We start from the raw sequence: 11,206 nt of genomic DNA on the forward strand, positions 1-11,206 counted from the left end.
GTATTGCCATTTTCACAACATTGAGTCTTCCTATCCATGAGCAAGGGATATTCTTCCACTTTTCAAGATCTCTTTTTGTTTCTTGTAGTAATGTTATGTTCTCTAGTTTTATTGACACTTTAAACATTATATAGTGACCTTCTTTGTCCTTTGTGATAGTTTTTGCATTGAAATTTATTTTACCAGAGATTAATATCACTGTTGTTGTTGTTGTTGTTGTTGTTGTTAAGTGCTGTCAAGTCACAGGCAACTCATAGTGACCCTATGACGGAGAGTCCTCAATGCTTGGGTGTTCATAGGGTTTCCGGAGGCAAGCTATTATGAAAGTGCATGTCACTCCTCCTTCCAAGCTTGTTTTAATTGGGGAGCTCCACCCCTCTCCCTGTCCACATTGGATAACCAACCATTAATGCATTTGACACATCAGTTTTGCAGTGTTCAGCCTAACAGCAACCACAAGTTACCGTGGTATGGCAACTTGTACACCAGGGCTATACAACCTAGAGAAATGTCTGAACAAAAATAATGAAAGACAGGCCTGAGGGCCACAGATTAAAAGTCACCCACCTTTGGCTTGGTAGCATCGCTTTCCGTCCACTGGGCCAGCTGATATCTCTCTCTTTGTTGATGCTATTGTTGTTAAGTGCCATCGAGTTGCAGACAACTCATAGTGACCCTATGAAGGAGAGTCCTCAATGCTTAGATATCTTTCATCCTCTCTCCAGGTTCATAGGGTTTCCGGAGGCAAGCTATTATGGAAGTGGATATCACTCCTCCTTCCAAGCTTTTAATATCACTACTCCTGCTTTTTTCTTGTTGCCATTTGCTTGGTATATTTTTCCTCACCCTTTTATTTATAGTCTATCTTCATTTTTCGGATGTATCTCATATAGACAGCATATTAACGTATTTTGGTGTTTTTATCCAAACTGCTACTCTTTTACTCTTTTTCTCTTCAGTGGTGCATTTAAACCATTCACATTCAGTGTGTGACTATTGAGAGGCAAGGTTTTATTGCTATCATTTTTATTTGTTGTGTTGCTAGTTACTTTGGTCCATCCTGCTTTCTGTGCCACCTCTGTAGGAAGGATGTCTCTCAGTGTTTCCTGCAGTGCTGGTCTTGTTTTTACAAACTCCCTTGGGTTATGTTTTTCTGGGAATATCTTGGTCATTCCTTCATATTTGATAGTTTTGCTGGGTGCCATATTCTTGGTTGACAGTTGCGTTCTTTTAGTGTTTGATATAAGTCATTCCACCATCTTCTTGCTCACATGGTTTCTGCTGAGAGATTAGCACTTGATCTTATGTGCTCTCACTTACAGGTTACTCTTTGTTTCTCCCTAGTTGCTTTCAGAATTCTCTCCTCATCTTTGGTTCTGGCAAATTTAACTATGATAAACCTTGGTGTTTTCCTTTTGGGGCCTATGTTGTTCGCTCAGATTCTTGAATATGTATTCTCTCATTCTTCATTATGCCTGGGAAATTTTCTTCTAGTAATTCTTCCGCAACTTTTCAGTGCCTTCTTTTGCTTCTTCCTGTTCTGGGATTCCGATGATGCAAATGTTATTTATCTTGATGGTGTCCTACATCATTGTTAGGTTTTCTTTTTTTCTTCCTTTTTTATTCTGCTATTTGCTCTAGAAGATCAGTGGTGACAATGCTATTTTCTATTTCGCTGGTTCTATGTTCCATAACTTCAGTTCTGTTCATGTGCCCCTCCATCTTGTTGACAGCATGTGAATAATTGGACCTCATATATTGGATCGTGGTTTCTTGTTTTTCCAGTGCCTCTAATGCCTCGTTTGTTTTATCTGCATTATTTTGGATTGGTTTTTTTGTTGTTTTTTTAAGCTCCACCTAGTTTTTGCTTGTAATATCCTGTAATCCTTCAAGTTTGTCTTTTCATCCATTGAAAATATTCAATCATTGATTGTTCTTTTAGATACTGCATCAAACCGTTTCATCAAACTTTCTGGCTTCAAGAAATCCATTGCTATTGTGTCACTTTTTGTCACTATTTTGCTTTACATTTATATAGGGTTTGAGGTACCCTGCTTTTTGTGTGGCCTTGCTGTGGTAGAGTTTTTCCATGTCTGAGGCAATGGTAGGTTCTTGATCTCAAGTCACTTCCCTAGAAGAGGTTGTAGTAGCTACCCTGCTTGTATTTCTCTTTGAATTTGTGCCTCTAGGGAATGTTCAGTTCAGGCCTTCTGAGAGCAGCCTCTGGTTGCAGCTTAGTCTGACTAAGGTGCTCCAGATTAAAGGCAGGTTAGGTGACTGGATGTGGAGACATGGATGCGGTACCAAATAGGCTTGGGGCAGAATGGGTTTGGGGTGGGCACAGGCACGGGTCTGGCACACGGAGACCTGACTTAGATTCCAGCTATCCAGGTGGCCTCCATCCAGTTCTTGCCCAGCAGCTCTCACCCTATTTGGCTCTGAGTCTGGCAGGGATCTGGTTTCAGTGAAGCTTAAGAAAATCAGTCAAATTCTCACTGTTTTGTTTGCTCCTGGTAGGTGGGTCCCAGAGCTACTTGGCTGGCAGTTCCTGTGGGGCTCGGCTAGTGGCTCTCACAGCGGCTCAGCTCCCAAAGTATCATCATAAAACCAAATAATTGTTCAGCTAAAAGAGAACAAACAGATATATCTTGGAGATGGTGCAGTCAGAGTGCTCATTGGAAGCAAGAATGTTGAATGAGGCTTCACCTCATTGTTTTGGGCATATTACCAGCAGGTGCAATTCCTTGGAGAAAGATATGATTCTGGGAAGGGTGGAGGCTCAGCGAAGGAGAGAAAGACCCTCAACCTGGTGGGTTGACACAGTGACTGCTGCATTGGGCTCTTCTTTGTCAAGAAGCATAAAGGTGGCACAGGGTAGAATGAGGTTCAGAGCTTTTATTCATAAAGTTTTATGAGTCATACTTGACTCATTAGCATCTAACAAAAAGTATAGAAAGTTAGTTTTTTAAAAAATTACTTATATTCAAAAACTTTACATATGTGATTACATTTAAATTAATGTTTTGTGCAGAGCGTTATACATTCTTACTCACTAAATATTTATGATAATATATGCTAGGAGCTGGAGGTAAGAATATAAATAGAACAGTCCCTACCATCAAAGACCCCACATTCTAGGGTTTTTTTAATATTGTTCCCACCTAAAGAGCCTGGGTGGCACTGAGGTTAAAGGACTTAGTGACTAACAAAAGTTAGTCAGCTCAATGACTAACAACAACAACAACAACAAAAAACACACCACCAGCTGCTCCATGGGAGAAATATGTGGCTGTCTGATTCTGAAACTATTATAGCCTTGGAAGCTCTGTGGGACAATTTTACTCTGTCTCATAGGGCCACTTTGACTCAAAAACCACTCATTGACACCAGGGGTTTTAGTAAATACGTAACTGTATATGTATGTACGAATCATTCTTTGTGAAAATTATTTCTGATTTTCCCCTTATTGAAAAATAATACAGTGTCCTAACTTTCAAAGGTAAAACTGACATTTGAAAATGCATATGCTGTGAAAAAGGAAGCAACTCAGCCAAAACAGAAAAAGGCACAGTTGAATACAAGTGATTTAGTCAAACTTCTGTGGGGAGAAGAGGTTGAAGATATCCAGAAGAATATTCTCAACACTCCTCATATTATTATGTACCTCACGCTACAGCTTGACTCAGAAACATCAAAAGAAGAGGTGAGTATCTTCTCAAAACTGCAAAAGATAAATTAAGGACCTTTTATAGTCTTCCAGATGTGTAATAGCATTTTTTTATTTAAGAAAGAAACAAAAGTAGATTTTAACTTTAATTATTATCATTTAAAATTATCTATATTTCTATACAGTTATTAGATTTTTCATAATACAAATGGCGGAATTATTTAGTTATCTTTACTTGGCTCCACGGTCAATGCTCTCAACACCAGTAGCCAGGAAATTAAAAGATGTATTGCGATGGGAAAGTCTGCTGTTAGGGACCTCTCCAAAGTACTAAAGAGCAATGGTGTCTCTCTGGAGACTAAGGTGCATCTGATACTTGTTATGCATCAGAGAGTTGGACAGTGACTAAGGAGGATAGAAGGAGAATTGATGCCTTTGAGCTGTGGTGCTGGGGAAGAGTATTGAGGGTACCATGAACTGCTAGGAAAACAGATTCATCCTGGAAAGGGTTAAACTGGGCGGCTTCCTGGAGGCAAGGATTCTGAGGCTCCATCTAACATACTTTGGACATGTTGTAAGGAGGGACCAGTCCTTGGAGAGGGACATCATGCTTGGTAGGGTGGAGGGACGGTGCAAGAGGGAAGGCCCCGTATGAGGTGGATTGATTCAGTGACTGGGGTAATCGGGATGGGTGTATCGGAGACAGAGCAGAATTTAGGGCGATTGTACATAGGGTCACTATGAGTCTCAAGTGACTGGACGTCACATAACAACAACAACAATAGGTAGTAAGAAAGGGGGGGGGAAATTGTGATTGCAATATCTTGCAATTTACATGTTGTTGTTTTTACATGCTGTTGAGTTACCTGCAACCCATGGTGACCCTATGTACAGCAGCTCTGAACCATGCCATGTCCTGAGCCAGTCTCACTAATTCTGACACAGCAACCCCCATTGCCCCAGTGACTATATCAATCCATCTCATCCGGAGTCTTCCTCTCCTGTACAGTTCCTCCACCCTTATGAGCATGATGTCCTCCTCCAAGGACTGGTCTCTTCTGGCCATGTGCCCCAAAGTATGTGAGACAGAGATTCAAAATCCTGGCCTCCAGGAGAAATTTGGTTTCACCCTCTCCAAGACAGATCTATTTGTTTTCTTGGCAGTCCGTGGTATGTTCAAGACTCTTCTCTAGCACCATGACTTGAAGGCATTGATTCTTCTTCTGTCATACTTAATCATTGTCCAGCTCTCTGAAGCATAAAAAGTAATTGTGAAGACCATGGCCTGGATTAGGTAAACCTTAGGCTCTAGACTAACATCGTTACTTTTCAGCACTCTGGAGAGGTCCCTGACAGATTTTCCCAGTGCAGTTTGTCTTTTGATTTCCTGACTGCTGTGGTTAAGAGGGTTGATTGTGGAACTCAGCAACCTGTAATTGTTAACAACTTCAATCTCTTTTTCCATCTGTCATGGTGCTGCCAGTTGGCCTAGTGGTGAGAATCTTTGTCTTCCTGATGTTGAACTTCAGTCCATATTGAAGACTACAATCCTTGACCTTCTGCAGCAAGCGCTTCAGGTCGTCTTCAGTTTCAGCAAGCAAGGTTGTGTCATCTGTCTAATGTAGGTTGTTGATGAGTCTTCCTTCAGTCATTATGCCACTTCATTGGTTTCAATATACACATGTTTCCTACTTATCAACTGGCTTATTATCCTACATTTTGAACTTATAATTTTGAAAATCACTTCAGGCAGCATTTTTGATGATTGAATATCCATACAAGGCCACAACCAGGCTCAAGGCACCCTTCATAGGCCACACCTAATACTGTGGCAGTGAAGCTTCGTCTCACATGTTTTGGGCATGTTGTTAGGAGGAGAGCCAGTCCTTGGAAAAGGACATCATGCTTGGAAAGATAGAGGGGTCACGGAGGAAGGAGAAGACCTTCAAGAAGATGGATTGACAACAGTGACTCTAATAGTGGGTTTGAGTATGTCAGAGATGATAAAGATAGCACAAGATAAGGCAGGATTCAGATCCATTTTTCTTGGTGTCACTGAGTCCTAATTGGTTCAATGGCAAGTAACAATAGCATAGTGATAATTGGGACACACTCAGTATGACAGCCAGTGAATCATGAGGTGGCAGCCAATGAGTTGTGAGATGTCTTCTTCTCTTCCCCACAAAGGGCATAGAGCATTAATGGATAAGACTGAAGTTAGGCAAAGAGACGCCAGTTGAGAGCTCAGAGGGCACAGGGAAATGGAACAAACTAGGAAGGGGGTTAGGGAAAGAAGAGGTAGAGGGAGGGCAAGGAGCTATGCAAAGCTGTGAGTCCAGGGTGAATGGAAGATGGCAAGATCCCCACCCAGGGTAGACAGTAGATGGAGAAGAAGAGAGGCACACTGTGAGCTGGAAGCAGGTAGTGGCTAACACATCTACCACTACCACCTTAGCCCCTGTGACTTCCACAGTGGAGTGGAAGGCATAATGGGTAAAAGAGAGCATCTCAAGGTGCACTGGTGATGCCAGACAGGCAATGAGCAATTGAAGGGGAAAACTGATGCCTGAAATAGGGCACAACCCTCCAACTCTCATGATGCCAATTTCGTATAACAACCTGATCTTTGGAACTGCACCAAGTCCCTAAATAGGTGTATGTATGTTTTAAATTAAAGCTTCTGTTTTTATGGTTTTTTTTTTTACATCCTGTATTATGAACTCCAATTTTGAAAAAGATCCTGTTAGCTTTGGGGTATATTTGTTTTGTTGATTGTTTTTTTCCCATATGATCAGAAGGATTCAAGTTGAATATTCCTTGAAAGTATGTTTTAATTGTCCCATTACCACAGTGCTTGTCAAAGCCAGTTCTGATTAATCTCCTTTGTCAGTGTGTCCTTTGCCATTCCTTATCACTCCTCCCTGAGAGAGATTTCACCCTGATTCATAAGGAAAAGAGGACAGCATATTCTCTTAGCTACTTCCTGCTGAAAAGGGACGCTGTAGGTTTCAGGTTGAAGATCTTCTCTCACTACTCTAAAGAGCCCCTTTAGCAATAGGAAACACATAAACTATTGTGGAGATTGATTTTGGAATGTAGATGCACTGTTATCAATTGTGCTTAGCCATACATGTTCATATCCTTGAAGATGTATCATGGAAGTGTTGCAGCCTAGAAGACACAAATTTAACTAACAAGTTAAAAGTACATGAGTCAAAAATTAAAAGCAATAATATTCCAAGTAGAGGTTCTAACAGTGGCACAAATCAAGTTACAGAGGGAAGGTAGTTCTTAAAATAAAAGGCCTATTGACTAGCACTTTGTCTATTATAGTATAAAGGTTAGGAACCACAAGATGTAGAGGCTCAACTATTTCATTTATTGTTCTTAAGTCCTGGACCAAATTCCATCTACCACTGGATCGGTTTACAGCTCAGAAGTCCACATGCAAGACAGAGGTGAAGTAAGGAACTGCTTATGAAGTTTTCCATCAATTCCAACAATTAAGAAATAGTGAGAAGAGTTGGGACCTCAGAAAGCTTTTAGGACCAAATAATAGGCTCTTGTGTCCAGGAGGAAAATGAATATACTTACTAGTAATGTTAATGCTCACCCCCCACAGCTCTTCTGGGAGGATCTGAATCATTGAAGCATCCTCCTTTGTTTCCAGCTGGGAGCTGGGGCCTGTCAGTCCTGTCAGCCACAAGGATCTGATGTGGACCACCCTTGGCCAAGTGTCCTTCAGATCCAGATCCACACTTAAAGCAAGTGAGTGGGAGCTTCCTCTCTACTCCCTTGCCTATCTGTGGCTCTTGTCTGTGACACTGTCTACTGAAGTGGCCCAGCTTTCCACAGTGGAAGCCATTTTGACCTCCTTTATTACCTTTGGGTGGCATTGTTTATGAGTAAGACTTCCTTTTCCTGACATAGGCCCTAAAGTGGCAGCAATACCTGCCCCAATAATTTTGGCCATTCTCTGATCTTTTCTCTTCCCTCTAGATCCCAGTTGTTAAAAGAGGGAAAAATTTAAACAAATATATAACAAATAATTTTGAACAGTATAATCTTTTAAGCTTAAGGCTAGAAATATTAACAATATGATCCTTTCCAATCCAGAAATACATGTTCCAATGCAGTTCCTATTTTCCATAAATGGTTTTTTTAAGAAGAATATTGGAAATGTGGATACAGTTCCAGTGTTCCTCCTCCATGCCATGATATAGTGTTATTAGCGTGAGCAGTTATTAATCCATTGCCATCCTTACTCTAACTTAATTTTTTTAATTTAAATTTGTTATTAATTTCAGTAAAAATTTACAGAGGCTTTGGATTTCCATTCATTCATTGTTGCACATTTCTCCCCTCCCACGGCTCCCCCCAGAACACTACCCTCTTGGAAAAGTAAAAGAAAAGTTCTTTCATTGTTTTACAAACCCTCCTCCAGGTCCACTCCACCATATAGCCATTGCTCTAGAATCCTGTCATGACAGAAATACCTAACCACATATCTCTTTTAAACAGTTTTCTCCCTCCTCTGTTTCAGTGCAGTATAAATTATTGAACCCATCTTACGCAGTCTCTCCCCAACCCCAAGCACAGTCCCATTCTACAACAGTGGCACCATGCAATATTTGTCCTTTTGTGACTGGGATATTTCACTCAGCATAATGTTCTCCAGAGTCAACCATTTTTAATATTATTGCATGAGTTCCTTGTTTTTCAATGCAGCATAGTATTCCATTGTGTGACTATACCACAGCTTCTCTATCCATTCATTTGTTGATGGGCATTTAGGTTGTTTCCAGCTCCTTGGTATTGTGAACAAAGCTGCAGTAACATGGGTGTGCATATATCTGCTTGGCTGTCAGTTATGGTCTCTTTGGGATATATTCCCTGTAGTGGAACTGCTGGGTCAAATGGTATCTCTATTTGCAACTTTTTGAGAAAGCGCCATAGTACCTTCCACAGTGGTTGCACCGGGTTTATTGAGTTTTATATTGGTCATCTCTGTTAAGGTCTACAACCACCTGCCATTGGGTTGGCAGCACACCTCCAGACCGCCAGGGTTTCTTAAAAGCTGTTTAGACCCTAGCATTCAAGGCAGTCCTGCCTTTGTCCTTATGCTCACCACTCACTGCCCCCAGCTACTGCCTCAGCATGCTTTGGCAGTTGATGGAGTGAAGGAAGGGAAGTAGAATGGTCGGAGGATGGTGTCCTTGGAAACCTGTATATTTTTTGCATGTCTAACAATGCAACAAGTGTGTTTTGTTCGTGGATCTAGTTATTTTGCTAAATGATGGTCTCTCAAAGCATATAGACTACTGTAATGCTTTAAGCAGAAGTGAGAGCTAAAGAGTGTTTAACTTTTTATCTTTGTTTTTTAAATACTTTCAGCTATATTTATTTAATTGTGATTTTAGTGAAGGTTTACAGAAAGTTTGGGTTTTAATTCAGCTATATTCTTAATGCTAAAGCAATTTTATCCAAGCAGTACATTTTTTATGCTACTTGATTTGTCTAAATTTAGTCAATTATTAAAATCGAAAATAAGAGATTTATTTATATATGCTTTTTTAATGTTATGTGTTCAGAAGATTTTATATATAACTAGGGTTTATAAAGCAGTATTATTGCTTGTAATACCTCCTCATATCTTTTAGATGAAAGAGACATTTAAACATTTTTAAAATAAAATGCACAATTTCCTGAAATAGTGACATCCTGAATTTTTCTAGTTCATTTTGAGGTAGGTTATTGGTAAGACCTTTTGTCAACCTTTCTTTTCTTTCCATGGGAAAGAGTGTGAGTGTTTTTTAATGAACAGATTTCTGTCTTTGCCAGCTCTGTATCAACACTGTAATTAGGAAAAGTTTTGGGGTTTTTTCCCCCCCTTATCCTTATTGAACAGAGTGGAAGCTGCTCTAAATGCAGGCTACTAACAAGTGCTTAATATACAGCTAATTAAATTGGTTAAGAACTGCAAAGCTTGCCAGCTCTTTAATAGTGAAGCTTTTATAATTGAATATAGACTTTCCCAAATGACCTTTTTTTACGGGTATGATTTGCTTTACTATAAAATGTCATAGGGTCATTTTGATTTTTGGTTAATTACATATTTAATAAAGATTTAGCTCCTTCAAGTTACAAGATTTGGAGATGTTAGCTGGTAAATGCTTTTTTTTTAAACAGCTAATCAAACTACTTATGGCTTATTTGTTTAAAGCAGTGTTTGGTACTATGGCTATATACAATAAAATAATTTCTTAACCATGCTTTAAATTTATTAAGGAGCCATATCAGAAGGCCTCAATTAATATAATACTGCATTTCTAGAAAGAGAATAAATATTTTAGTATCTGTTTTTTTCCTTTCAAAATATTACGAGAATATTTGAGCTCTTAACCAGAGTGTATATGTTCAGCATATTCCAGCAATTTGCATCTACTGAATAAATTTAAAAAAGACAATGTCCTTCATATACTATTATTTACATTTGTCATATTGTAATATGTAAGGCACATTATGTCATGTGATTATTTCTAGCAGAGAGAGCCCAAAGTAAGATGTAGGACATTTTACAGGGATAGAGAGCCAAGGAAAACAAAGAAATGAGAATTTTTAAGATATTTGAACTTTCAGTAGTGACTTTATTAATATATATTTATTACTGTAGTCACTAAATAGTATAGCTAGGAGCTACTCTGTATTCTCCATGATTTCTATTTAGAAATTTACATTTTGCCTACATTTATTTGCTTTTGGGAGAAAAATGACATGTTGCTTTAAGTAACAGCAGAACAACAGAGTGCAGAATAGTTCATCCCTTTTTGTTAAAGTTCTAGCACAGTACTCATTGTGATTTTGAAATGTATTCTTTTATTTGGTGAAAACTATTTCCCAGAAGCTATTCTTGAAAATAGAAAAATACTAAGCACTCTGTGAACTATCTTATGTAGTATTTGGTTTTTTGTTATGTACCACCAAGTCAGAACTGACTCATAGCTGACCCACTGCAGTGAGTTTTCAGAGGCAGAAAATAGCTGAAGAGGAGATTACCCATTATTTTCCCATGGAACAGTGTTTTGAACTGCATGCCTTTGAGTTGGCAGTACAACTCTTTACCAGTAAGCCAGCCGAGTTCCCTATATAGTATTTATTATAATTAAAATAAACATTCTCCTTTTTTTCTTCTACCTTTTCAACTCATTAATTTATAATTTAACATTGTATACCTATTTTTTAAGCTTAATTGCAGTCTTGTCTTAGACATAAAAAGGTATGATTTCATCCAAAGATGTTAAAGGTTGTATTTTTAAAGGTTAGCATTAACATTTACATTAAAGACTCCTAACAAATACATCTGGTGGTCTAGAGGTTAAGGAGTTGCACTATAAAACCAAAGGCACACCATTCAACTCCACCAGCTCCTCCACAAATGAAAGGTGGACAATCTCTTCTCAAGCCATTTACTGCCTCTGAAAATTCACTGGATTGGGTCACCTATGAGTTAGTTGTGGCTTGATGGTACATAATAAAAAC

The 11,206-nt window shown here is 39.1% G+C and overlaps 1 protein-coding gene across 1 annotated transcript in view; it reads left to right on the plus strand.

The window, feature by feature from the left end:
• The window catches only part of INTU (inturned planar cell polarity protein), a 134,571-nt gene that overhangs the window by 59,111 nt on the left and 64,254 nt on the right, over positions 1-11,206 (plus strand). The window contains exon 4 of the mRNA XM_006887553.1: positions 3,500-3,703. Coding sequence (XP_006887615.1) covers positions 3,500-3,703 — 204 coding nt within the window. The remainder of the gene's footprint in view (positions 1-3,499; positions 3,704-11,206) is intronic.

Source organism: Elephantulus edwardii, unplaced genomic scaffold (genome assembly GCF_000299155.1).
Source record: "Elephantulus edwardii isolate Elephantulus edwardi_28Jun2011 unplaced genomic scaffold, EleEdw1.0 scaffold00058, whole genome shotgun sequence".
Taxonomy (NCBI): Eukaryota; Metazoa; Chordata; class Mammalia; order Macroscelidea; family Macroscelididae; genus Elephantulus; species Elephantulus edwardii.